This window comes from Hypanus sabinus, chromosome X1 (assembly GCF_030144855.1).
Source record: "Hypanus sabinus isolate sHypSab1 chromosome X1, sHypSab1.hap1, whole genome shotgun sequence".
NCBI lineage: Eukaryota > Metazoa > Chordata > Chondrichthyes > Myliobatiformes > Dasyatidae > Hypanus > Hypanus sabinus.
Genome location: NC_082738.1, coordinates 4,984,519 through 5,011,645, shown reverse-complemented (window position 1 = coordinate 5,011,645; position 27,127 = coordinate 4,984,519). Strand labels below are relative to the sequence as shown.

Sequence of the window (27,127 nt, the reverse complement as noted above, 5' to 3'; positions counted from 1 at the left end):
TGGAATGCGGTTGCTGAATTAGGAAGGGGGAAATAGACAAGGATTCCGACACTACCTAGTGAAGATTCGCATCTGCAGATACAACATATAAGATCAGATCTGGCTGTGGTTGAATATTTTTGTATTCTGATGCACTAATTATGCAGAGTCAATTTTTAATCCTGGCAGCTATGTAGCATGTAATCATTTTCAATACTGCAAAACAGAGAAATGTGCCATATATCTGCAAATACCTATTTTCATCTGTTGCAACCTGACTCCCTCTGCTGGTCAGTTTTCATTTGTTTGTTTATTGATTTACTGAGATACAGCGTGGACTAGGCCCTTCCAGCCCTACCAATCAGCAATCCCTAATTTAACCCCATGGCGCAATTTACAATGACCAGAATATTCAAGGACATTTTCAACCACTCACTTCTACGGGCAGAAGTTCCCACTTGCTTCAAAAAGGCAACAATTATACCAGTACCTAAGGAGAATAATGTGGGCTGCCTTAATGACTATCGCCCGGTAGCACTCACATCAACAGCGATGAAATGCTTTGAGAGGTTGGTCATGACTAGACTGAGCTCCTGTCTCAGCAAGGACCTGGACCCATTGCAATTTGCCTATCGTCAGAATAGGTCAACAGCAGATGCAATCTCAATGGCTCTCCACATGGCTTTAGACCACCCGGACAACACAAACACCTATGTTAGGATGCTGTTCATCGATTATTGCTCAGAATTTAATACCGTCATTCCCACAATCCTGATTGAGAAGTTGCAGAACCTGGGCCTCTGTACCTCCCTCTGCAATTGGATCCTCGACTTCCTAACCAGAAGACCACAATCTGTGTGGATTGGCGATAATATCTTCTCCTCACTGCCAATCAACACCTTCGCCGTATGTGCTTATCCCACTGCTCTATTCTCTCCATACCCATGACTGTGTGGCTAGATATACCTCAAAAACTATATATGAATTTGCTGATGATACAACCATTGTTGGTAGAATCTCAGGTGGTGACGAGAGAGTGTACAGGAGTGAGATATGCCAACTAGTGGAGTGGTGCCGCAGCAACAACCTGGTACTCAATGTCAGTAAGACGAAAGAACTGATTGTGGACTTCAGGAAGGGTAAGACGAAGGAAATCATACCAATTGTCGTAGAGGGATCAGAAGTGGAGAGAGTGAGCAGTTTCAAGTTCCTGGGTGTCAAGATCTCTGAGGATCTAACCTGGTCCCAACATATTGATGTAGTTACAAAGAAGGCAAGACAGTGACTATACTTCATTAGGAGTTTGAAGAGATTTAGCATGTCAAGAAATACACTCAAGAACTTCTGTAGTTGTACCATGGAGAGCATCCTGACAGGCTGCATCACAGTCTGGTATGGAGAGGCTACTGCACAGGACTGAAAGAAGCTGCAGATAGTTGTAAATCTAGTCAGCTTCATTTTGAGCACTAGCCTGCAAAGTACCCAGGACATCTTTAAGGAGCGGTGTCTCAAAAAGGTAGCGTCCATTATTAAGGACCTCCAACCTCCAGAGCATGCCCTTTTCTCACTGTTACCATCAGGTAGGAGATTAGGAAGCCTAAAGGCACACACTCAGTGATTCAGGAACAGCTTCTTGCTCTCTGCTATTCAATTTATGAATCAATATTGAACCCATGAACACTATCTCACTTTTTTAAAATTTCTACTTTTGCACTACTTACTTAACTATTTAATATGTGTGTTTTTGTCTCTATTATTATGTATTGCAATGTACTGCTGCTGCGAAGACAAGTTTCATGACATATGCCAGTGGTATTAAACCTGATTCTGATTGGTAGTGTGGCTTCTTCCAACTGTTTTGCATCACTGCATTCATAGACCGCTTGGATCTGAAGTGGGACAGGGAGCTAGTGTCTTAGAGTCCCTGCCTTTCACTGGTGGATATTTGACACTGGTGGAAGATTACAGGGCTGCCAGACCTTGGTGAGCAGAGACATCTAGTTTACTAATAACAATTGAAAGGAGCCTACCAATACACTCTATCGATTGGTCACTTATTTCCAGGGCCAATGAGTCACACGTCACTGAAAATTATCCATTTACTAAGTTAGCAGGGAGATTGTTGGTTTAGCTACTGGTGATTCTGATAAGATTCTGATTCCAGTAAGTTGGCGGAACATTTGGACACAATGTCCTCTTCAGGGCCAACCAAAGGAGTTATCGTTTTCTTTAAACTTCTTGTTTATGATTTCAAGACAATGTTGGACATCAGGAGCATGGCGTCCATACTGGGTTGGGGGCTAGCCCCTCCTGTCAGTGCTTCCCTCCAGTATTCGCTCAGTGAAAGGTAAGCTGGATTGCATGCATGTGTTCATCTGCAGACTGCTGAGGGATTTTTCTTGCTGACAACATTCCTACTCCATCAGTCTATGGGACATGTTACTTGGGCACTTAGACTATATATATTTTTGTGTGTGACTGTATGTTTACTTGCTATGTGCTATATGTGCCTTGTGCTGTTGCTGTCGGTACTGTGTTTTTCACCTTGGCCTTAGAGGAATGTTGTTTCATTTGGCCATATCCATGTACGGTTGAATGATAATTAAACTTAAACTTGAACTTGTGACAAGAGTTATGGGGTGTGTGCTTAGCCCATTGCTCTACTGTCTATATATACACTGTCTATATGACTGTGTGGCTAGGCATAGCTCAAATGCCATCCATAAATTTGCTGACGAAACAACCATTGTTGGTAGAATACCAGATGGAGATGAGAGGGTGTCCAGGAGTGAGATATGCCAACTAGTGGAATGGTGCCGCAGCAACAACCTGGCACTCAGCGTCAGTAAGACGAAAGAGCTGATTGTGGACTTCAGGAAGGGTAAGATAAAGGAACACATACCAATCCTCACAGAGGGATCAGAAGTGGAGAGAGTGAGCAGTTTCAAGTTCCTAAGTGTCAAGATCTGTGATGACCTAACCTGGTCCCAACACATCGATGCAGGTACAAAGAAGGCAAGACAGCGACTATGCTTCATTAGGAGTTTGAAGAGATTTGGTATATCAACCAAAACCCTCAAAAACTTCCATAGATGTACCATGGAGAGCATTCTGACAGGCTACATCACTGTCGGGTATGGAGGGGGAGGTACTACTGCACAGGACTGAAAGAAGCTGCAGAAGGTTGTAAATTTAGCCGTCTCCATCTTGGATACTAGCCTACAAAGTACCCACATCATCTTCAAGGTGCGGTGTCTCAGAAAGGCAATGTCCATTATTCAAGACCCCCAGCACCCAGGGCATGCCCTTTTCTCACTGTTACCATCAGGTAGGAGGTACAGAAGCCTGAAGGCACCCTCAGTGATTCAGGAACAGCTTCTTCCCATCTGCCATCTGATTCCTAAATGGACATTGAACCTGTGAACACTACTTCATTTTTTAAATATATATTATTTCTGTTTTTGCACAATTTTTAATCTATTCAATATACTTATACTGTAATTGATTTATTTATTTATTTTTACTTTTTTTTCTTCTAGATTATGTTTTGCATTGAAATGCTGCTGCTACGTTAACAAATTTCATGTCACATGCCAGTGATAATAAACCTGATTCTGACTACACAGCAGTAGTACATTGTAATATATAATAATGAAAACTGTAAATTACAGTCAGTAATACACACACACACAGACACACACACACACACACACACACACACACACACACACACACACGGAGTGACCACCAGCCATCCCCTGTACATGGATGACATCAAGCTTTATGGCAGAAATGAAAGAGACATTGACTCACTCATCCACCTGACGAGGGTGTGCAGCAGAGACGTTGGGATGTCATTTGGACTAGAAAAGAGCAGCCGGATGGTAATGAAAAGAGGCAAACTCATCAAGACTGAAGGAGTCAAATTACCTGAAGGCCACATACCAAATGTGCAGGACAGCTACAAATACCTGGGGATCCTGCAGGGTCATGGAAGCCAGGATGAGGACACAAGGAAGGCTGCAACATCCAACTACCTGCAAAGAGTGAGAAAGGTCCTAAAAAGCCAGCTGAATGGGAAGAACAAGATCAGAGCCATCAACACCTTTGCCCTACCAGTCATCCGACACCCAGCCGCAATAGTGTGTTGGCTCAGGAACCAGCTGGAAGCCACTGACATGAAGACCCAGAAACTACTAATGATACATGGAGGATTCCATACAAAGTCCAATGTCAAGCAACCATACACCCACTGGAATAAAGGAGTATGGGGACTTCGAAGTGACAAACACACGGTCCTAGAAGAAATATGAAACATCCATGAGTATGTCAGGAAGGCAGCTGCTAAGGACAACTTGCCAGGAGAATAGACAGCAGACAGGGGATATGGAAATGGAAGTGCGCGAAGCAGAGCCGGAGGACCAGAGGCCATGGCAGGGCAAGCCCCTGCAGGGGATGAATCATCGCCTGATAGTCGCCGTGGTTGACATAAGAAAGTCTACCAATAACAGGAAATGGCAGGGCTGAGGGACAGCACAGAGGCGCTGCTCATGACTGCACAAGAACAGGCGGTGTGCATGAGCAGTAGAAGCAGGGATTTATCACTCTAGAAAAGACCCAAGATGCAGACAGTGCAAGGGATCTGCTGAAACCATCCAGCACACAGTAGCAGGCGTAAGAGCAACAGCAAGGATACTGCGCTGAACCCTCAAGCTCCCAGGCTTCCAACAGAGGACCCAAGATTGAGGGGAAAAATACATGTACACACCACCCATAAGGGGTGAGAAAAATATTAAATAGTTAAATTAAATAAGTAGTGCAAAAAAAAAGTAGTGAGGTAGTGTTCTTGGGTTGAATTTCATCAGAAGTCAGATGGCAGAGGAGAAGAAGCTCTTTCTGAATCATTGAGTGTGCACCTTCAGGCTCCTGTACGTCCTCCCTGATGGTAGCAATGAGAAGAGGTAATGACCAAGGTGATGTGGGTCCTTAATAAAGGACGTCACTTTTTGAAGATGTCCTCAATGTTGGGGAGGCTAATGCCCATGATTGAACTGACTGAGTTTTCAACTTTCTGCAGCTTATTTCAATCCATTCAGTGTCCACCCCGATACCAGACGGTGATGCAGCCAGTTAGAATGCTCCCCACAGTACGTCTGTAGAAATTTGCGAGTCTCTTTGGTGACTGAATCTCCTAAAACTCCGAATGAAATATATCTGCTGTTGTGCGTTCTTTGTAGCTGCATCGATATGTTGGGACCAGGTTAGATCCTCAGAGATGTTGATACCCAGGAACTTGAAGCTGCTCACTCTCTCCACTTCTGATCCCTCCACGAGGATTGGTTTGTGCTCCCTCGTCGTACCCCTTCTGAAGTTCATAATCAGTTCTTTGGTCTTACTGATATTTACCAAACAGCTTTCAACAAGCTGAGATATCTCACTCCTGTATGCCTTCTCGTCTCTATTTGAGATTCTGCCAACAATGGGTGTTTCATCAGCATTTGAGCTGTGCCTAGCCACACAGTCATGGGTGTAGAGAGTAGAGCACTGTTTGCTGCAAAACAACAAGTTCCATGTAATCTAATAAACCTGATTCTCACTCTGACTGATTCTCTCCCTTACTAATGTTTTGTTAACTCAGATTCACTTGCTGCACAGCTACCAATACCAAGAGGTACAGATTGGCAAGGAATACTGGCTTTAATTGAAGTTAGCCCATTGCTAACTATTGACCTTTTGCTGATTGATCCAAATAATCAACAGCAAGCCACAGTGTGAAACCATTGAAAGGAGGTGGTAACCTGAAGCATGTCTGCTGCCAGCAGGCTAATCATACCATATGCCTTGAGATTCCTGCTCTGTCTCTGGGAGCATTCAAAATTAGTCCCATTGAAACTGACTGGCTGACATTGATTCTAACAGGCTGCATCATGGTCAGATATTGGGGAGGGGGGAAGCGGTACTACACAGGATCGAAATAAGCTACAGAGAGTTGTAAACCTAGTCAGCTCTATTATGGGCAGCAGCCTCTATAGTATCCGGGACATCTTCAAGCACCTCAGAAAGGTGGTGTCCATCATTAAGAACCCCCAACACCCTGGTCATGCCTTGTTCTCATTGTTACTATCAGGAAGGAGGTACAGAATCTTGAAGACACACATTCAGTGATTCAGGAATAGCTTCTTCCTCTCAGCCATCTGATTTCTGAATGGATGTTATTTAACTATTATATATATATATGTAAATTTATTTACTGTTATTCATGTTTTTTCCCTATTTTCATGTATTGCCTTGTACTGCTGCCACAAACACAAGAAACTTCATGACATATGGCAGTGATATTAAACCTGATTCTGACTCTGAACCCAAACCCCGAATACCTTTTGGAAGCATGAAGAGCAATGGTAATGTTAATGGTAATTGTTTCTGCACTTGTAGAACTAGTCTATTTGACTTGAGGTTCATGATTCATTGTTTAAGCAGCTGAAAACCAAAGCACTTAAGCAAACATTTGGCTAATGTTTAACACAATTTACTGACACCAAACTTTGAGGTGTGGTCCAGTCTGTACCTCTCACTGCACAAACACATCAAGTACTTTCTTTAACATAACAATGACATCTTAACCATCTTCAGGTTGAAATTTTGAAGTTACAAATGAGTTTTTCTAATTTATTTTGCATTTTGTAAATAAACAGATATAATAATATATAAAATTGAATATGAGAATGCAGATGCTGGAAATCAAGAGCAACACACACAAAATGCTGAAAGAACTCAGCAGGTCAGACAGCATCTATGGAAATGAATAACGGTCAAAGTTTTGGGTCAAGATCTTTTATCAGGAAAGGAAGTGGGGGGGGGAGATGCCAGAAAAAGAATGTGGGGGGGGGGTGGGGAAGAGGGGAAGAATTACAAACTAGAAGGTGATAGGTGAAGCCAGGTGAGTGGGGGAGGAGGAAATGAAGTAAGAAGCTGGGAGGTGAATGCTGAGTTTTTCCAGCATTTTGTGTGTGTTGCATATAAAACTGCATATTCAAACTTCACAAGGCCAATGATAAATGCACTGACAGGCAGTGGATATATGGCTAGATGTTCATAATGTTAATGTGATCACATCAGTTAGTACTTTGGTAATAATACATTGGAGCTTGTGGATTTTCCAGTGACTGCAGTCTCATACTTGCACAGTGGACAGTGAGAAAATGCATTTATATAGTCTTTCACACACTTGAGAGATATCCTTACAGGCTTGAAAGTCAAAGTCAAAGATAACCGCTGTGCTTAAGACAGAGGTTGATAGGTTCTTGAATGGTCAGGGCATGAAGGGGAGAAGGCAGGAGATTGAGGCTCAGAGGGAAAAAGGATCAGCCACGATGAAATGGCGGAGCAGACTCAATGGGCCAAATGGCCTGATTCTGCTCCTATATCTTACAGTCTTATGGCTATGGAGCTGGGCTTTCCACCATAGTACAGTATATCAAATGACCATCTCTCATAAATTAACAGGTTTTCTTAGAACAAATATGTTGTTTCCAGCACAGCAAAAAGTAAAGTAGTATTAAAAATTAAATACATTTTCAAATGGACCATGCCTCTCTGCTGGTTGAGACTTACTTTGAGTCAAACTGGTGCAATAGATTGCTGGGCTGGCAGTATCGATGTCTACAGACAACCACAAGAGCCACAAATGATGCCAGGAATATTGTTGCAAGGACTCCAATTGCCACGATAACCACCGTCTCCATGGCAATAGCACAGTGTACTGTATGTTTTAAGTTGGATGATCCTCCGTATTTCTATAGGTGCTTTTAAGACTTCATTTTATCTGAAATTTAAGTAAAATGGTGACATTTCATTGACTTTGTTATGAAGTATTTCATGGTAAAGAACAATTTATAAAAATGAATTATAAACAATGAAAAACAAGGCATAGTCTGAGTTGTTGCAGGAAGTGACTGCTGACATGTGATGAGCGGCAGATGTGCTTTGAACTCCCACTTGATTAAAGTGTCATTTGTGCTGTTAATCCAGAGAGCAATGACAGTGGAAACATTCTGATCTCCATTGCCAGGAGCACTCCAAGGATATCCTGTTAAATGAATAACCAGATTCAATGATCTGATTATTACACAAGTGACAGTAAAACTTAAGCATTAAATAGCAGACTGGATTACTTTACAGATGCCAATCTATAATTACAGATTGTTCTGTATGTTAGAATTATAGAGAGAATGGCTTAAAAATTAATAGTTTATGTAAAATTTAGTTTCTGATGCTACTGGATAAGGTTACCAGAGTGTTGCTGCTTGCCAGCAGAGTTTGTGAGCCAGACTGCTAGAACTAGAAGTAAGTGCTAAATTAGTTATGTACATCTGCCAAAAGCAAGATGGGCAAGTATACCCTGTGGAAAACAAAACAGAATGAACATTTCATGTCAATGAACTGAATCATTAATTTTGGTTCTCTTCATAACACTGCTCAGACAGTTGGATATTTCCAGCATTATCATTCTTTCAGCTTTCCATATTTGATTTATGCATGGATCTTTTTGGATCTACACCACCAATTCACAAGACTCACTCCTATTAGCTCCTGTAGTATAAATGGATAGCAGGGTGAAGATACGTCTCTACCAAAGGAGGTGTAAGACACTCCTTCCCTCCACTAGCCTGCAAGTCACCCTTGGGCAAGGTGTAGCACCTGCTTAGCCTCCCGATCAGAGTCGCATAAAGCCATAGGAGCAGGTGTTGGATGGTCGTATGAGCAGCTGGCGCATATCACAAATCCTGGCTATGCGACCACTGACGCCAGGCAGACAATCTCTGAAGAGTATTGATAATGGTTGGGGTCACCCATCTTGTAAAGACACTGCCCAGAAGAAGGCAATGGCAAACCACTTCTGTAGTAAAAATTGCCAAGAACCTTCATAGTCAAAGACCATAATCACCCACATCATATGAAACAGCACATAATGATGATGATGAGTATAATTATCAAAGAAGGAGCAGAACACAACCCTAATTCCAAATCAAATCATTGCTGAGTTGTGACACTACATCTCTCCAGGGTCCAAAACACACAGCACTGCATTGATAATATCAGAGAAAATAAATGGAAAGGTGACCAATCATTAATATTTAGTTGTCATATTGAAATAGGATAAAATTTGTAACTTTAAACATTCAAACCGCTGCTTAAAACTTGGGATCTTTACATGTTTTTTTATTATGGGAAAGACTGGTTCAAGAGCTTTGGCTATAAAACCTGCTGGTCAAAGTTTGCTTGGTTCCTGCTACATTCTGATGGAATCTCAATCTTTAGACTGGTGGCATTATGCAAACCAGCTCCCATTGAACAGATATAAAGTGTAATTACAGGTTCATTTGATTCTAGTTCAACACTGAACGTGAGATATACTGTAGCGGTGTGCTACACGCAGCGCTAAAATTACGACACGGAGTCGGTAACTGCAGTCGAAGGAAAAAACTTTATTCAAAATCCTCAGCCTCACTTTTAAGCCTCCCTCCACCTGCCCCCCGTGGCGCAGAGGCTCCAAAGCTCTGTGCTCGCAAACCCCCGTAGACTATCTAATTGTGGGCCGGTTCGGATGTGCTGGGAAGTGCAGTGGGGAGGCCCATGGGCTGTCGGACTGCTGGATGATCCCCAATTCCTCCATCCTCTGGAACTCCTCCTTCGCCAGTCGGAGCTTGTCCGGGGGAAGCCGCCGAGCGCGGGCGTGGAGGGGTGGTCCCTGGGTCGGGATGTGGTGCTGTACGCCATGTCGGGGCATGGCCGCTGTGAACTGCAGTGCCAGAACCGATGGGAAATCCGCCAGGACCCTGGTGAAGTCGTTGTCGGACAGCGTGATGGAGCCGAGGTGAGGGGCTGGCAACTGGGCTGCACCCAGGGAGAACGTCTGAAAGGTCTCGGCGTGTACCAGTCTCTTCCTGGGCAGGTCGACCAGTAGGCTGTGAGCCCGCAAAAAATCCGCACCCAGAAGCAGTTGGGCTACGGCGGCCAGTGTAAAGTCCCACGTGAACTGGCTGGAGCCGAACTGTAGCTGCACCTGACGGGTGCCATAGGTCCTTACTGTGCTGCCGTTCACGGCCCTCAGGGGGGGACCCGGTGCCCTGCTGCGGGTGTCATAACTCGACGGAGGTAAAACGCTGATCTCGGCACCAGTGTCGACCAAAAACCGGCGTCCCGACCTTCTATCCCACACATACAGGAGGCTATCCCGATGGCCAGCTGCCGTAGCCATCAGCGGCGGCTGGCCCTGGCGTTTCCCGGGAACTTGCAGGGCGGGTGACAACGGCGGGCTTCTGCGCCCCACCGCTGGTGGTAGAAGCACCAGTGTTCCTTGGGCTGGGGGTTGGCGGGCTCTGCAGTCGGGCCTGGACTGGTTTGCTTCTGGGAGCGTGGCTGGGAGATCTGTGCGATGGACGCCCCGCTCACCTTTTTGGCGTTCCACAGCAAGTCCGCCCGGGCTGCCACCTTCCGGGGGTCACTGAAATCCGCGTCGGACAGCAGCAGGCGTATGTCCTCGGGCAGCTGCTCCAGGAATGCCTGCTCAAACATGAGGCAGGGTGTGTGTCCGTCGGCCAGAGACAACATCTCATTCATTAAAGCCAATGGAGGTCTGTCGCCCAAGCCATCCAGGTGCAATAAACGGGCAGCCCGCTCGCGCCGTGAGAGTCCGAAAGTCCTGAGGAGCAGGGTTTTGAATTCCGTGTACTTGCCGTCTGCCGGGGGCGACTGTACGAACTCCACGACCTGGGCCGCTGTCCTGGTCGAGGGAGCTCACCACGTAGTAGTAGCGGGTGTCTGCTGAGGTGATCCGGCGAACGTGGAATTGGGCTTCGGCTTGCTGGAACCATAGGTTCGGTCGCTGTGTCCAGAAACCCGGCAGTTTCAACGAAACCGCATGAACAGAGGCGGCGTCGGTCATTTCTGGTCCAAAAATCGTTTGGACTGTCGGGGTCACCAATTGTAGCGGTGTGCTACACGCAGCGCTAAAATTACGACACGGAGTTGGTAACTGCAGTCGAAGGAAAAAACTTTATTCGAAATCCTCAGCCTCACTTTTAAGCCTCCCTCAACCTGCCCCCCATGGCGCAGAGGCTCCAAAGCTCTGTGCTCACAAACCCCCGTAGGCTATCTAATTGTGAGCCGGTTCAGATGTGCCAGGAAATGGGTCACCACAATACAACTAAATGTCATTGGCTGCTGTTGGGAATTTTTTTTTCAGCTGTGCTACATATTTTTCTCTTTTTCTTTTGTTAGGCTCCCTCTCGACATAGCTCAAATACCATCTATAAATTTGCTGACGATACAATCATTGTTGGTAACTCAGGTGGTGACGAGAGGGTGTACAGGAGTGAGATATGCCAGCTAGTGGAATGGTGCCGCAGCAACAACCTGGCACTCAATGTCAGTAAGATGAAAGAGCTGATTGTGGATTTCAGGAAGGGTAAGACGAAGGAACACATACCAATCCTCATGGATGGATCGAAAGTGGAGAGAGTGAGCAGCTTCAAGTTCCTGGGTGTTGAGATCTCTGAGGATCTAACCTGGTCCCAACATATCGATGCAGTTATAAAGAAGACAAGACAGCGACTATACTTCATTAGGAGTTTTTAGAGATTTGTTTTTTTTTTATTAAGTGCAACCGTGAACAATAGCCAGATCAGAAATGCTGATCAAGTCAACTGGTTCCCAAAGAGAACTCTGATAGGCCAATCAAATGGTTCACTGCTGCTCAGCGATAGAACATAAACACACTATCACTAACACACAAATACACTGTTGAGTGTATGTCAACAAATACACTCAAAAATTTCTATAGTTGTACCATGGAGAGCATGCTGACAGGCTGCATCACTGTCTGGTATGGAGGGGCTACTGCACAGGACCGAAAGAAGCTTCAGAGGGCTGTAAATCAAGTCAGCTCCACCTTGGGCACTAGCCTACAAAGTACCCAGGACATCTTCAGGGAGCGGTGTCTCAGAAAGGCAGTGTCCATTATTAAGGACCTCCAGCACCCAGGGCATGCTCTTTTCTCACTGTTACCATCAGGTAGGAGATACAGAAGCCTGAAGGCACACACTCAGCGATTCAGGAACAGCTTCTTCCCTTCTGCCATCCAATTCCTAAATGGACATTGAAACAGTGAACACTACCTCACATTTTTAATTTACAATTATTTCTGCTTTTTGCATGATTTTAATCTACTCAATATACATATACTGTAATTGATTTGCTTATTTGTTATTATTGTTATTTTATTTTTGTTTTTTTTCTTCTATATTATGTACTGCATTGAACTGCTGCTGCGAAGTTAACAAATTTCACATCACGTGCCGGTGAAAATAAACCCGATTCTGATTCTGATCCTGACTCTCTAAGGTCTCTGAGTTCCTGCTCTTCCACACTCATTTAGATCTCCACTTTCCATCAGTATAACACAGACAACTGTGGCTGCAGAAACTGAGTTCCTACGTTGTGGAATCTCAGTAACTTTCTCCTCAGAGAATGCACCTTTGAAACCTGTCCACTTTAAATATATTGTTCTTTCCTGAGCTAATACACTTGATGTCAAATTTTGTTTGATATGGTTCTTTGGGACTCCATGTTGATTCATGTTGTGTCAGGGATGGTGACGCTGATTGTATTAATACTGCTGTAGATACACATCATGCTGCTTCTGAATAACCCTTTGGAAATGCAGAATTTTCAAACATATGTCCACAAGTTAGATTCAATTGTGCATGATTTTCATGCACAGATCATGCCTGAAAGCCTTTTCAAGCATTTATACTCTGCTAGTGGACATCGCTAGACTGACTGGCAACCACTGGGAAACTGACCAGAGACGTCCAGACGTGATTCATCTTAAAGCATCACATGCTGACAGTGTCAAGTGACCATCAAGTGGTGTTATCTGGTAGGCAGTGCTTATTTCTGTGTTTACTAACAGCAATTGGATGGTAAATATTCAACCTGCATTTATAAACGAGTAGCAAATCCTGTAAATTGATATGGACTGAACTTAAAGACCACACTTCCCCACTGATAGGTTGAACCCTGCATCTGTCAGTTTTTCGTCACCACCATACATATAGCATCAAAGCTTGGTGTCCATATGTATAATTCATCGCACAAATGTATGCTACTATCTTTGACAGTGAGATGAGCCCATGGTTAATGGTGTCGTGGGGTCACTAGCAACATGGGACTTTACCTGTGCAGTAAAATAATGGGTCAAATGACCTACTTCTGCTCCTATATCTTATGGTCTTATCTTAAAATACTGCAAGGTGGAAAATTGGCTAGAAATTTTGAAGGTATTTACAACCCCACCCCCCACATTTTCTCTCAGTCTACAGTAGTCTTCTCTGCGGGTTCTGATTCATTCCGCAGCTGCCATCAGGAACCATAAAGGTGAGGGAAGCTTTATCTCATGAAAACCACCTCAGTATTTCTGAACGGTTCTTTTCTTTCTCAATTTCCTGGTTTTACTTTTTGTAGTCTCCAAATTAAAACCACATGCCGAATCCACTTAATGCACCAAACAAGCATGAATTTTAGCCTCTGGGAAACAGTATCCCAACTGCGATGCATAGATCATCTGCGGCTAAATAACAAACAGAGGACAGGAGTCTCTGTCTCAGAGTTCTAATTATTACCATACAGTATAAATGGATTTAATCAGCCTGCAACTCTTCAAGGCCTTTTTTTCTAATGCTGTTGCTGTAATGGTGACCAAACATTAAGTCCTCAAGACGAAATGTCTGTGCATATTTGTGAACAGTGATGCAACCAGCGACAAGATATTAAGTATCCCATCAGGCTATGGAAGGACACCCTGATTAGAAACAGAAGAGGTAGTGGAGCCAACAGTGATTCCCTCCATCTGCTCTCAAACACTGAGCAATGGAAGGAACTTTTCTCATTCCCAGTACCTAGAATTTCAGCAGAGGCTGAACTACTGGAGCTGCCATTAGACATGAAGTGCTGCATGCAGGAACATTGTCAGAAGTGGGACTACAAGCAGAGGAATGTATCCCATTCCTGATGATCTTTCATAGCATTAAGGGTACATGTGTCACACACGCTAGGTGTTGGAGGAACACAGCAAGTGAGGCAGCACCTATGGTGGGGAATAAACAGTTGACATTTCGGGATTGGAAAGGAAGGAGCAGAAGTAGAAGATGTGTGAATACATGCTTAGCACACTGTTTTAAAAAGATGAAAACTTAAAATCCTGAAAGTGTCCTTGGCTGTCAGGAGAAAATGGAAAGAATATCACTTCTTTCATAGAAACATAGAAAACCTACAGCACAATACAGACCCTTTGGCCCACAAAGCTGTGCCAAACATGTCCCTACCTTGGAACTACCTAGGCTTTACCCATAGCCCTCTATTTTTCTGAGCTCCATGTAGCCATCCAGGAGTCTCTTAAAAGACCCTATCATTTCCGCCTCCACCACTGTTGCCGGCAGCCCATTCCACACACTCACCACTCTCTGGGTAAAAAAAAAACTTACCCCTGACATCTCCTCTGTACCTACTCCCCAGCACCTTAAAACTGTGTCCTCTCATGTTAGCCATTTCAGCCCTGGGGAAAAAGCCTCTGACTATCCACGCGATCAATGCCTCTCATTATCTTATACACCTCTATCAGGTCACCTCTCATCCTCCATCACTCCAAGGAGGTAGAGTAGTGAGTTAGCACAATGCTTTACAGCATCAGTAACCCAGGTTCAATTACCAACACTGCCTGTAAGGAATCTGTACGTTCTCCCCATCACCATACAAGTTTCCTCAGGGTCCAAAGATGTACCAGTTGATGGGTTCATTGGTCGTTGCAACTTATCCTGTGATTAGCCTAGGGTTAATTGGGGATTGCTGGGTGGTGCTTGAAGGACCAGAAGGGCCTATTCCACACTATCTCAATCAATAAATAAATGAATATACTATACATCTTCATTGGTGTCAACAACAAAGACAGGATCTGAGTGCACTCTCTGGACTGCTACACTTTAAACAAATTCTGCCATGCAGTGAGATGTTTATAAGTCACCCTACTATCTTCCATAGAATGAAAAAACTTTGACATTCCAAGAGCCAAAAGTGGTAACAACATTTGCAAGATTATAACTGAGCATGACACAACTGAGTGAGAACAAGGAATAGGCTTTGAACCTTTAAATAGCGAAAATAGGAGAAATAGAGTTAGCAAAAATTGGGTTTTACTGTGACTAAATAAGAACTGCTTTTTTCAGACCATATGTTTCAATAAAGGAAAGTACAGGGAGGTTTTTTAAAAATCACTGCATGATGATGGAATGAATTTCTTGATGGACATTAAAACACTGAAAAATCAGCACATATTTTTTCTATTCTGGGTTAACCCAATTTTTCACCTGCTGAGCACCATTTTGTTTGGAGCTGCGTGAATGGTTTCTGAACCCTTGCTTCATTGTTCCAGGGTGGATGATACAAAAGCCTGAAAGCATTAGACCATATAACCACATCACATAGGAGCAGAATTACCAGTAGGCCCTTGGCCCATTGAGTATGCTCTGCCATTTCATCGTGCCTCACTTAAAGTATTGTGAATGGTTTTGGGCTCCTTTTCTAAGAAAAAAATGTACTGAAACTGGAAAGGGCTTGAAGGTGGTCTCAAAAATGATTCCAGGACAGAAAGGCTTGTCATATGAGGAGCATTGGTTGGCTCTAAGCCTGTCTTATAGTTTTTGTTTATTATCCCTCTCAACCTCATTCTCCTGCCTTCTTCCTATAACCTTTGATGCCCTGACTAACCAAAAACCTATCAACTTCCACCAGACTCAAACACAACTTCTACCCCATTATTATAAGGCTATTGAATAGTTCCCTAATACAATCAATTGAACATTTGACCTCACAACCTATCTCATTATGATCTGGCATCTTATTGTTTGCCAGCACTGCACTTTCTTTGTAGCTGTTACACTTTATTCTGCATTCTGCTATTGCTTTATCTGTTTCTAAGTCAATGTACTGTGTAATGATCTGATCAGTATGCAAGGCAAGCTTTTCACTATATCTCGGCACGTGACAATAACAAACCTATTCCAATATTAATTTCCTCATACCACTGTGCAACCTTCATGACCACAGTGGCCTGGGAAAACCTACCATGACCACAGTGCAATGAGGAATGGGCAGTGCCAGTGGATTTGCCAAAGTCCCAAGGAAACCATATCCACTGTTTGCCTCCATTCCCTCGATGTCTGAAAAAAATCATTACAATTGCAGAGGGGCCTACTTTTACTAAGCAAGAGGGTAATTGCTTATTGGAGTACATCAAGCCAGTGGAACTAATCATAGGGTGGTGCAGTAATTAGCACTGCAACCTCATGGCACAAGAGATCCAGGCTTGATCCAGACAGTTGCTGTCTGTGTGGAGTCAGTATGTTCTGTCTGTGATCATGTAAGATGTTCCCCAGGTTCTCTACTTTCCTCTCCCATCTCACAGGTGCCCTGGTAGATTAATAGGTCTCTGTAGCCTAACCCTGAATGTAGGTCAGTGTAACAACAAAATCAAATGGAGGTTGTTTATTTATTTAGAGATACATTGCAGAGTAAGCCTTCTCAGCCCTTTGAGCCGGTCAACCCAGAAACCTCTGACCAGCACAATTTACAATGACCAATTAACCTATTATAGACAATAGACAATAGGTGCAGAAGTAGACCATTCGGCCCCTCGAGTCTGCACCGCCATTCTGAGATCATGGCTGATCATTCACTATCAATACCCAGTCCCTGCCTTGTCCCCATATCCCTTGATCCCCCTATCCATCAGATATCTATCCAGCTCCTTCTTGAAAGCATCCAGAGAATTGGCCTCCACCGTCTTCTGAGGCAGTGCATTCCACACCTCCACAACTCTCTGGGAGAAGAAGCTCTTCCTCAACTCTGTTTTAAATAACTGACCTCTTATTCTCAATCCATGCCCTCTGGTACTGGACTCTCCCAACATCTGGAACATATTTCCTGCCTCAATCCTATCAAATCCTTTAATTATCTTAAACGTTTCAATCAGATCGCCTCTCAATCTCCTCAATTCCAGCGTGTACAAGCCCAATCTCTCCAATCTCTCTGCGTAAGACAGCCCTGCCATCCCAGGAATCAACCTAGTGAATCTACGCTGCACTTCCTCAATTGCCAGAATGTCCTTCCTTAAACCTGGAGACCAAAACTGTACACAATATTCCAGGTGTGGTCTCACCAGGGCCCTGTACAAATGCAAAAGAACTATTGATTGATTTATTGAGATACAGCACAGAATAAGCTCTACCTGTCCTTTGAGCACACCACCCAGCAACCCCTGATTTTACCCTAACCTAAGCACAGGACAATTTGCAATGACCAATTAACCTACCCAGTACGACTTTGGACTGTAGGAGGAAACCAGAGCGCTTGGGGAAAACCCATGCATTCTAACAGGGAGGATGTACTGAGACTCCTTACAGCGGATGCTGGGATTGGACTCCGAACTCCAATGCCACAGCTGTAATAGCATAGCACTAACCACTATGCTACCTGTGGTGAGAATAAGTTGGAAGACTACACAGAAATAAGGAAAATGGGAATGGGAGTAACGTTCTGCTATACTAGGGGCTGGCATGGGCCTGATGGGCTGAGTGGCTCCCTTCTGTGTCATTATATGTAAAGGACAATTCAGATTGATTTGAGCAGGAGGTGGCTTTGCAATATTAGCCAGCATTTCCTCAAGTAAAGTGGCAGTTTGTTTATTTTTCATGTACTCTGAGTTGTGTTTCTTGAGTGCAAGACTGTCAAAGTGCAGCTATAAACTTGAGAACACTGATCTATGGCCCAGACAATCTCACAGGATACAGCGAAGGGTGAGGGCTCACGATACACTCAGATAATTTATTGTGTTTAAACTGAAACCATTGTAACTGCACAAAGGTCAATTTTAAGCATATTTTATTAATACCATGTGTGATCAATTGGCTGAACACTTTATTTGGTTTGTTCTGTCTGCACTTGAATGGAAAACATTTTCTTTATCATAGATTTTACGGCTTTGTTTTTCGTCATTTCACAAAACTCCCTGCACTAAATTTGGAAAAGGAAAGACTCAGCATTACATCCCATTCATCTGACAAGTTTTACAAGTCAGTCTTGGAAATGTTCCATGGAAGAATATCTATCATGGGACATGAAGAGTTCACCCTTTCAGGACCACTTCACTCTATAGAGAGTTCTGGTTGTTCTTTGATGGAGCATACACCCCTTCAGATAGAGACACTGGAGAAATGATCTTGGGCATTACTAAAGAAAGCAGATCCAGCTATGGATTTCTGGCACTGATGAAGGGTCTCAGCCTGAATCATCAACTGTTTATTCATTCCATAAATGCTGCCTGACCTGTTGAGTTCCTCCAGCATTTTGTATGTATTGCTCCGGTTATCGATTATTCACTTTAGAAGTAAAGACATGGTAACTTAAGAATAATTGAAAAATCAAAAAGGTAAAAAGGGGGAGGTGGAAATAGTGTTTTGTTTTAACAATGAAGATTTTATGATAGAACATAGAAAACCTACAGCACAATACAGGCCCTTCGGCCCACAAAGCTGTGCCGAACATGCCCTTACCTTAGAAATTATCTAGGCTTACCCATAGCCCTCTATTTTTCTAAACTCTATGTACCTATCTAAAAGTCTCTTAAAAGACCCTATCGTTTCCGCCTCTACCACCACCGCTGGCAGCCCATTCCACGCACTCACCACTCTCTGTGTAAAAAATCTTACCCCTGACATCTCCTCTGTACCTACTTCCAAGCACCTTAAAACTATGCCCTCTCATGTTAGCCATTTCAACCCTTGGAAAAAGCCTCTGATTATCCACACGATCAATGCCACTCATTATCTTGTACATCTCTATCAGGTCACCTCTCATCCTCCTTTGCTCCAAGGAGAAAGGCTGAGTTCACTCAACCTATTCTCATAAGGCATGCTCCCCGATCCAGGCAACATCCTTGTAAATCTCCTCTGCACCCTTTCTGTTTCCATGTCCTTCCTGTAGTGAGGCAACCAGAATTGAGCACAGTACTCCAAGTGGGGTCTGACCAGTGTCGTATATAGCTGTAACATTACCTCTCAGCTCTTAAACTTAATCCCACCATTGATGAAGGCCAGTGCCCTGTATGCCTTCTTAACCAGAGTCAACCTGCGTAGCAGCTTTGAGTGTCCTATGGACTCAAACCCCAAGATCCCTCTGATCCTCCACACTGCTATGAGTCCTACCATTAATGCTATATTCTGCCATCATATTTGACCTATCAAAAGTGAACCACCTCACATTTATCTGGGTTGAACATCTGCCACTTCTCAGTCCAATTTTGTATCCTATCAACTGTGACAGCCCTCCACACTATCCACAACACCTCCAACCTTTGTGTCAGCATCAAATTTATAATCCCATCCCTCCACTTCCTCATCCAGGTCATTTATAAAAATCACAAAGAGAAGGGGTCCCAGAACAGATCCCTGAGGCACACCACTGGTCACCGACCTCCATGCAGAATATGATCCGTCTACAACCACACTTTGCCTTCTGTGGGCAAGCCAGTTCTGGATCCACAAAGCAATGTCCCTTTGGATCCCATGTCTCCTTACTTTCTTAATACGCCTTGCATGGGGTACCTTCTCAAATGCCTTTCTAAAATCCATATACATTACATCTATGGCTCTACCTTCATCTGCCACATCTCAGTCCAGTTTTGCATCCTATCAATGTCCCGCTGTAACCTCTGACAGCCCTCCACACTATCCACAACAGCCCCAACCTTTGTGTCATCAGCAAACTTACTAACCCATCCCTCCACTTCCTCATCCAGGTCATATATAAAAATCACGAAGAGTAAGGGTCCAAGAACAGATCCTTGAGGCACTCCACTGGTCACCAACCTCCATGCAGAATATGACCCGTCTACAACCTCTCTTTGTCTTCTGTGGGCAAGCCAGTTCTGGATCCACAAAGCAATGCCCCCTTGGATCCCATGCCTCCTTACTTTCTCAATAATTCTCAATAAGCCTTGCATGGGTACCTTATCAAATGCCTTGCTGAAATCCATATACACTACATCTACTGCTCTTCCTTCATCAATGTGTTTAGTCACATCCTCAAAAAATTCAATCAGGCTCGTAAGGCATGAACTGCCCTTGACAACGCCATGCTGACTACTCCTAATCATATTATGCCTCTCCAAATGTTCATAAATCCTGCCTCTCATGGCCTTCTCCATCAACTTACCAACCACTGAGGTAAGACTCATTGGTCTATAATTTCCTGGGCTATCTCTACTCCCTTTCTTGAATAAAAGAACAACATCCGCAACCCTCCAATCCTCTGGAACCTCTCCGTCCCCATTGATGATGCAAAGATCACCGCCAGTGGCTCAGTAATCGAATGATAGCGAATCTGTACCGACTGTCATTTATATCAATCCCACTTTACTCCGTCCACATTTCCGTCAGCTGCTCCACACTAGATGCAATTTACCGTACGCAAACAACCTAACACATGCACATCTTAGGGAAGTGGGAGAAAGCCAGTGCTGTTGCGCCACAGGGAGAAAACTTCCCTCTGACAGTGTCGCAGGTCATTAGAACCTTGCTCACAGGAGCTACAATGTGAGGCAGCACTTCTACCAGTTGGTTCACTGTGTCGCTTTTGATCTGGATGGAGTAACCAGATTCAATAAAAACTGCAGGTGTATTGGAAATATGTAGAGACAGGAACTAAATTTCTTTTGATGTTGCCTGACAAACCACCCCTGAACATCAGCAGGCTGCTTTGTCTGTCAGGTAACCCTCTATGATGAGAAACAGCAATAATGTAAAATGTGCTGCATAAATATAATTTCATTTTAGTCAAATCTGTCTCATCCAATTTATTTGTCCAGTCACTGTCTTCTTTCACCATGTACTACCATCTACTTACGATCGACCCTTACATTAGCCTTCCTCATCTCCTGTCCTACTTTCATTATTAAGTGGAATTTATTGAATCCAGTTGTGTAAATATTGGTATCAAGAGACAGAGAGCATGAAAGATGTTGCATTATTCTGAAATATTCTTTGGGGAACAGGTCCTGTCGTTCTCACCCATTCTGATTTTGTGTGACTCTTGGGACAAGTTAATTTTCCATTGAATTGGTTGAGTGGAACACCTGACAAGCAAGTCAATTACATGCCCTGCATTCTTATTTCCACCACCCACACCCACACACTAGACTGTACTAAATTCTACTACCAAACCTGATAACCACCCTCCATGAATTTCGGCGTATCACCACCACCCACCAACTCTACAGTCACCTGATGCGCAAACCCAGAACTTCCAAACTTCCTCCTTCACTAGTGGGCCAGGTCCATCCCTCTTCCACCAGCATCTTCCAAGTATCACAGAGTTCCAATGCCCGCACTTACCCAACTCCCTTCTGTACAGTCACTAATACCCTAAAGCCATCATCATCTTCTGCGTCCATCAGAGACTTAAATTTCCAGACCATTTACTTCAACTTTTTTTCTCTATAGATACTGCCTGATTACCTGGGTATTACAAGTATTTTCATTTTTGCAATTTCCATATCCACAAGATTATGAATTGTGGAAGAAAATATGAGCACTGCATGCTCCACAAATAGCTAAGGACCAATTTGAAAGATACCCAAGGGTTTTAATTGATTTCATGCTTATTCTGGCCAACCTGTGTATGGCAGCAATCAATGGATTCAATTAAACTAATCTATAGCACCAGAGTATATATTGAAAGCAATCAAACAGATCAAGAGAGGACATATTCAGACTATAGAGTTAGTGATCATACCAGATTTTGAATGCCTGTTACCCAGATGCAATATTTGCATTCATTTCAAGAGGATGAGAATATAAAAGTAATGCTGAGGCTTTAAAAGGCACTGGTGAGGCCTCATTGAATATTGAGAGTAGTTTTGGGCTTTTTATTGGAGAGGATTCAGATGAGGTTCAAGAGAGTGATTCCAGGAATGAGTAACTCATCTTATGAGGTGCAATATACTTGCTGGAATTTAGAAGCATGAGGAGGATCTCACTGAAATCTATTGAATGTTGAAAGGCCCAGATAGAGTGGATGTGGAGAGGATGTTCCCTCTGGTGGGGGGAATCTAGGACCAGACTGCACAACATCAGAATAGAGGGACATCTATTTAGAATGGAGATGAGGAGGAATTTCTTCAGCCAGAGGGAGGTGAATCTGTGGAGTTTGTTGCCACAGGTAGCCATGGAGGCCAAGTCATTGGGTGTCTTTAAGGTGATGGTTGACAGATTGGTGATTAGTCAGGGTATAAAAGGTTACGCAGTTGACTTGAGTTCATGATTGTACAAGGGAGGAATACTGAAGTGGTTTCCCGTTGCCTTCTTCAGTTGCAGTTTCCATACTGGACATTGGCCATTGATCAGCAGATTCATCTACCCGGCATTTTTAGTTTTACAACCATAAATTCCAATTTGTAGAATCTGCTTGTTAAAACCATCCACCACCTGCAAACCATGATTTCATGTGGGAGGCTAAACAGGTACTGGGTGACCTGTAGGCTATCAGATGGAAGGAGCACTTTACACCTCCTTTGGCTGAGCAATTGCACAGCACCGACACCATTAATCAATGCAGCATATAACAATTACAGCATGGAAACAGGCCATCTCAGCCCTTCTAGTCAGTGCCGAACGCTTACTCTCACCTAGTCCCACTGGCCCGCACTCAGCCCATAACTCTCCATTCCTTTACTATCCAATTTTACTTTAAATGACAATACCGAACCTGCCTCTACCACTTCTACTGGAAGCTCATTCCACACAGCTACCACTCTCTGAGTAAAGAAATCCCCCCTTGTGTTACCCTTAAACTTTTGCCCCCTAACTCTCAACTCCGGTCCTCTTGTCTGAATCTCCCCTACTCTCAATGGAAAGAGCCTATCCATGTCAACTCTATCTATCCCCCTCATAATTTTAAATACCTCTATCAAGTCCCCCCTCAACCTTCTATGCTCCAAAGAATAAAGACCTAACTTGTTCAAACCTTTCCCTGTAACTTAGTTGCTGAAACCCAGGTAACGATCCAGTAAATCTTCTCTGTCCTTTCTCTATTTTGTTGACATCTATCCCATAATTCGGTGACCAGAACTGTACACAATACTCCAAATTCAGCTTTACCAGAGATGTGATTCCTCAGAAGAATAATATGCATATCATATACAGACAGGATAACCAACAATGAAATTCTACAGAGAATGAAAACAAAACGTACATTACTTAAAAAAATCAGAAAACAGCAATCAAAATTCTTTGGACACATCACGTGAAGAGAGACATTAGAAAATTTAGTTACAACTGGAAAGCTGGAAGGAGGAAGAAGCAGAGGCTGACAGAGAATGAGAATGATAGATGGATTAACGTCACGGTTAGAAACAGGGGAGGCAACAACTACAATTCAGAGGGTCAGGGACCCTGATGGATGGAGAGACATGATCGCCCACACCGAACAGCAAGGCACCTGAACTGAAAAGGTTACGGGGAGAAGGCAGGAGAATAGGGTTGAGAGGGAAATGGATCAGCCATGATAAATGGCGGAGCAGACTAGATGGGCTGAATGGTCTACTTCTGCTCCTATATCTTATGGTTTTCTAACGACAAGCATGTTCCCTTTGCTCTGCATTGATATTCACCAAGATTAAATCTTCAAAATATACTTGCAGCATTGCAAATTCTAAAATACTCCAGTATTCCAAGAGTTAAACTCTCTTCTTTTAAGCACATCATTAGAAATTAAAGAAAAACCAAGTCAGCAACTGTAGAAATCAACGCCCAGTTTCTATTCAATGCTACTGGATTCTCTGTACAACAGTCTCTTTCACTGAGGGGACAGAACAGGAAACAAATGCAGGGCAGTTGAGGTAAACTCCCCTTTAGTCCAAGAATAACTGAGAATTAGCATTACATTGTAGAGTCCTGTTCCCTTGCACTTACATGGAGGAGGATTCCTGCTAGAATTATTCTAAGTTTCTTGGCCAAGCTAACAAAAGATTAACAATGTTTGGATTACTGAATACTGTTTGGAATTCTCAGTGAATGCTTTGTTCTGATTTTTATTTAGGTGAATTTAGTTAGCCATTGAGAAGAGCAAGACCTCACCATAGCAACATGTCTTTCTCACAGATTTTATTGCCCTACCCAGCCTTGAGCCCTTGAAAATTCCTCTCCATAACTTCAATATTCTAGTAGCCCAGGCTTCATTACAAAAAATAATTCAGAAATATAAATAATAGGTTAAAGAAACCATAGGTTTGGAAATCTGAAGTGATATCAGAAAATGCGGGGGCTACTTAGCAGGTCAGGCATCTTTTGAAGGGTCATTGTTGAAATATAATCTTGAAAGATGGAATAGTGTTGGGAAATATAATGATCCATTTTGGTAAAAGGAACAATAGTGCAGACTATTTTCTAAATGGAGAGAAGGTTTAAACATCAGAGGTGCAGAGGGACTTAGGAGTCCTTGTGCAAGACTCCCAGTAAGTTAAATTACAGGTTGAGTCTATGGTGAAGAAGGCAAATACAATGTTTGCATTTATTTCAAGGGGAATAGAATATAAAAGCAAGGAGATAATGCTGAATCTTTATAAGATGCTAGTTAGGCTGCACTTAGAGTATTATCAACAGTTTTAAGCCTCGTATCTCAGAAAGGATGTGTTCAAAAAGAGTCCAGAGGAGGTTCACGGGAATGATTCCGGGAATTAAGGGGTTAACATGAGGGGTGGTTGGCAGCTTTGGGCCTGTACTCGTTGGAATATAGAAGAGTGCGTGGGGATCTCATTGAAACCTACCAAGTGTCAAAAGGACTAGATAGGGTGGATGTGGAGAGGATGATTCCTATGGAATTAGAGGGCACAGCCTCAAAATTGAGGGGCGGCCTTTTAGAACAGAGGTATGGAGGAATTTTTTTTTTACAATTTTTTTTTGTCTGGGTGAAACTCCATCTGCTATTTCTCTGCCCATTTCTGCAACTGGTCTATATCGCACTGTATTCTTTACCAGTCTTCTATGCTATACATACCACCACCAATCTTTGTATCATCCACAAACTTACATAACCCACCCATCTACATTTTCATCTAAGTCAGATACATCACAAACAGAAGATGTCCCAATATACATCTCTACAGAACACCACTAATCACAGACCTCCAGCTGGAATAAGTTCCCTCGACCACTACCCTCTGTCGTCTATGGGCAGCCCACTCATCATCTTCAGATACTAAATCCAAACAGCCAGTTTGCCACAGATCCCATGCATCTTAATTTTCTCGATTAGCCTCCCATGAGGGACTTTGTCAAATATCTTACTAAAATCCATGTAAATAACTTCCACTGCCCTACCCTCATCAATCTCTGTTGACACCTTGTCAAAAACCTCAATCAAATTGGTAAGGTACAATTTTCCCCGCACAATGCTGTGCTGGCTTTCCCTAATTAGGCCATGGGTTTCCAAATGCTCATAAGTCATATCCCTAAGAATTCTCTCCAGTAACTTCCTGACCACTGACATGAAACTATAGATTCCCTTCTTGAACAGTAGAACAACATTAGCCACTCACCAATTCTCCAGGACAAGGCAAAGGTCCCAGTAATCTCTTCTCTTGCCTCTCTCAATAAGCTGGGATATATCCCATCAGGCTCTTGGGACATATCTACCTGAATGTTTGGGACATAATATTACCTCCTCCTGACAGCACACACAAGATGCTGGTGGAACACAGCAGGCCAGGCAGCATCTATAGGAAGAAGCACTGTCGACGTTTCAGGCCGAGACCCTTCGCCAGGACCTCCTCCTTTACACTTCAAAATGCTCCAGCATATTAATACTTCCAGCACTTATCTCCCTGTCCTCCACATCCCTCTCCTTGGTAAATGCTGATGTAAAGTAGTCATTAAGGACCTTGCCCACATTTTCTGTATCCAAGCAAATGTTTTGCCCCCCCCCCTTAAACCTCTCCCTAGCTATCCTCTTGCTCTTGATATATGTATAGAGTGACTTGGGATTCTCTTTAATCCTACTTGCCAAGGACTTTTTATGGCTGAGGAATAGTTACAGGATTGCCTTGAGTCAGTGGACTGGGCCATGTTTAAGAACTCATTTGAGGACCTGAATGACTTCATCAGGCTCATTACAGACTTTATTAAAACAGATCAAGAGATATGATCTCTGGGAAGTAATTTCTCAGGCAAAGTGGAGATTCCAGACTAGACTGGAATCAGCGATGGATGCTTGACAGCTGTGGATGGGTTTGAATGCCATAACCTCCTACAAAGCTAAATCTTGCAAAATAGGGGATAGCAGAGCTTCACTTCCAGATAAGCTCAATGCCTTCTATACTCACTTTGATCTCCAGGATGGGGAGGAACCATTACACCATTACACACCCTCATGTCTTCCGCTGATCCTTTAGTCTCAATATCTGAAGATGAGGTGTGGGCTGCCTTCAAGAGACTGAATCCAATGAAAACATCCAGTCTGGACAGAGTACCTGACCAAGTTTTGAAGACCTGTGCTGACCACCTGGCTGGTGTATTCATGGACATCTTCAACCTCTTGCTCCACCTGCTTCAAGCTGGCTTCAATCATACCGATGCACAAAAAGAGCTTGGTAACCTGTCTAAATGAGTATCACCCAGTGGCACTTACATCCACAGTGATGATGCGTTTTGAGAGGCTGATGTTGAAGCATATCAGCTCCTGGATGAGTGGTGACTTGGATCTGCTCCAATTCATCTAGCAAAGCAACAGGTCTACAGCAGATTCTATCTCATTGACTCTTCACACAACCCTGGAACATCTGGACAGCAAAGCTGCATATATCAAGATGCTCTTTATTGATTACAGATCAGCATTTAACACTATCATCCTCTCAAAACTAATCAGTAAAATTCAAGACCTGGGCCTCAATACCTCCTTGTGTAACTGGACCTGGATTTCATCACTTGTCGACCACAGTCAGTTTGGATTGGCAAAAAGATCTCCTCCACAATCTTCATCA

General features: G+C 43.4%; 1 protein-coding gene across 1 annotated transcript in view; it reads right to left on the bottom strand.

The window, feature by feature from the left end:
- tmem98 (transmembrane protein 98) overlaps positions 1-27,127 on the bottom strand; it is a 53,957-nt gene that overhangs the window by 17,823 nt on the left and 9,007 nt on the right. Inside the window, exon 2 of the mRNA XM_059955709.1 lies at positions 7,594-7,804. Coding sequence (XP_059811692.1) covers positions 7,594-7,724 — 131 coding nt within the window. The 5' untranslated portion in view covers positions 7,725-7,804. The remainder of the gene's footprint in view (positions 1-7,593; positions 7,805-27,127) is intronic.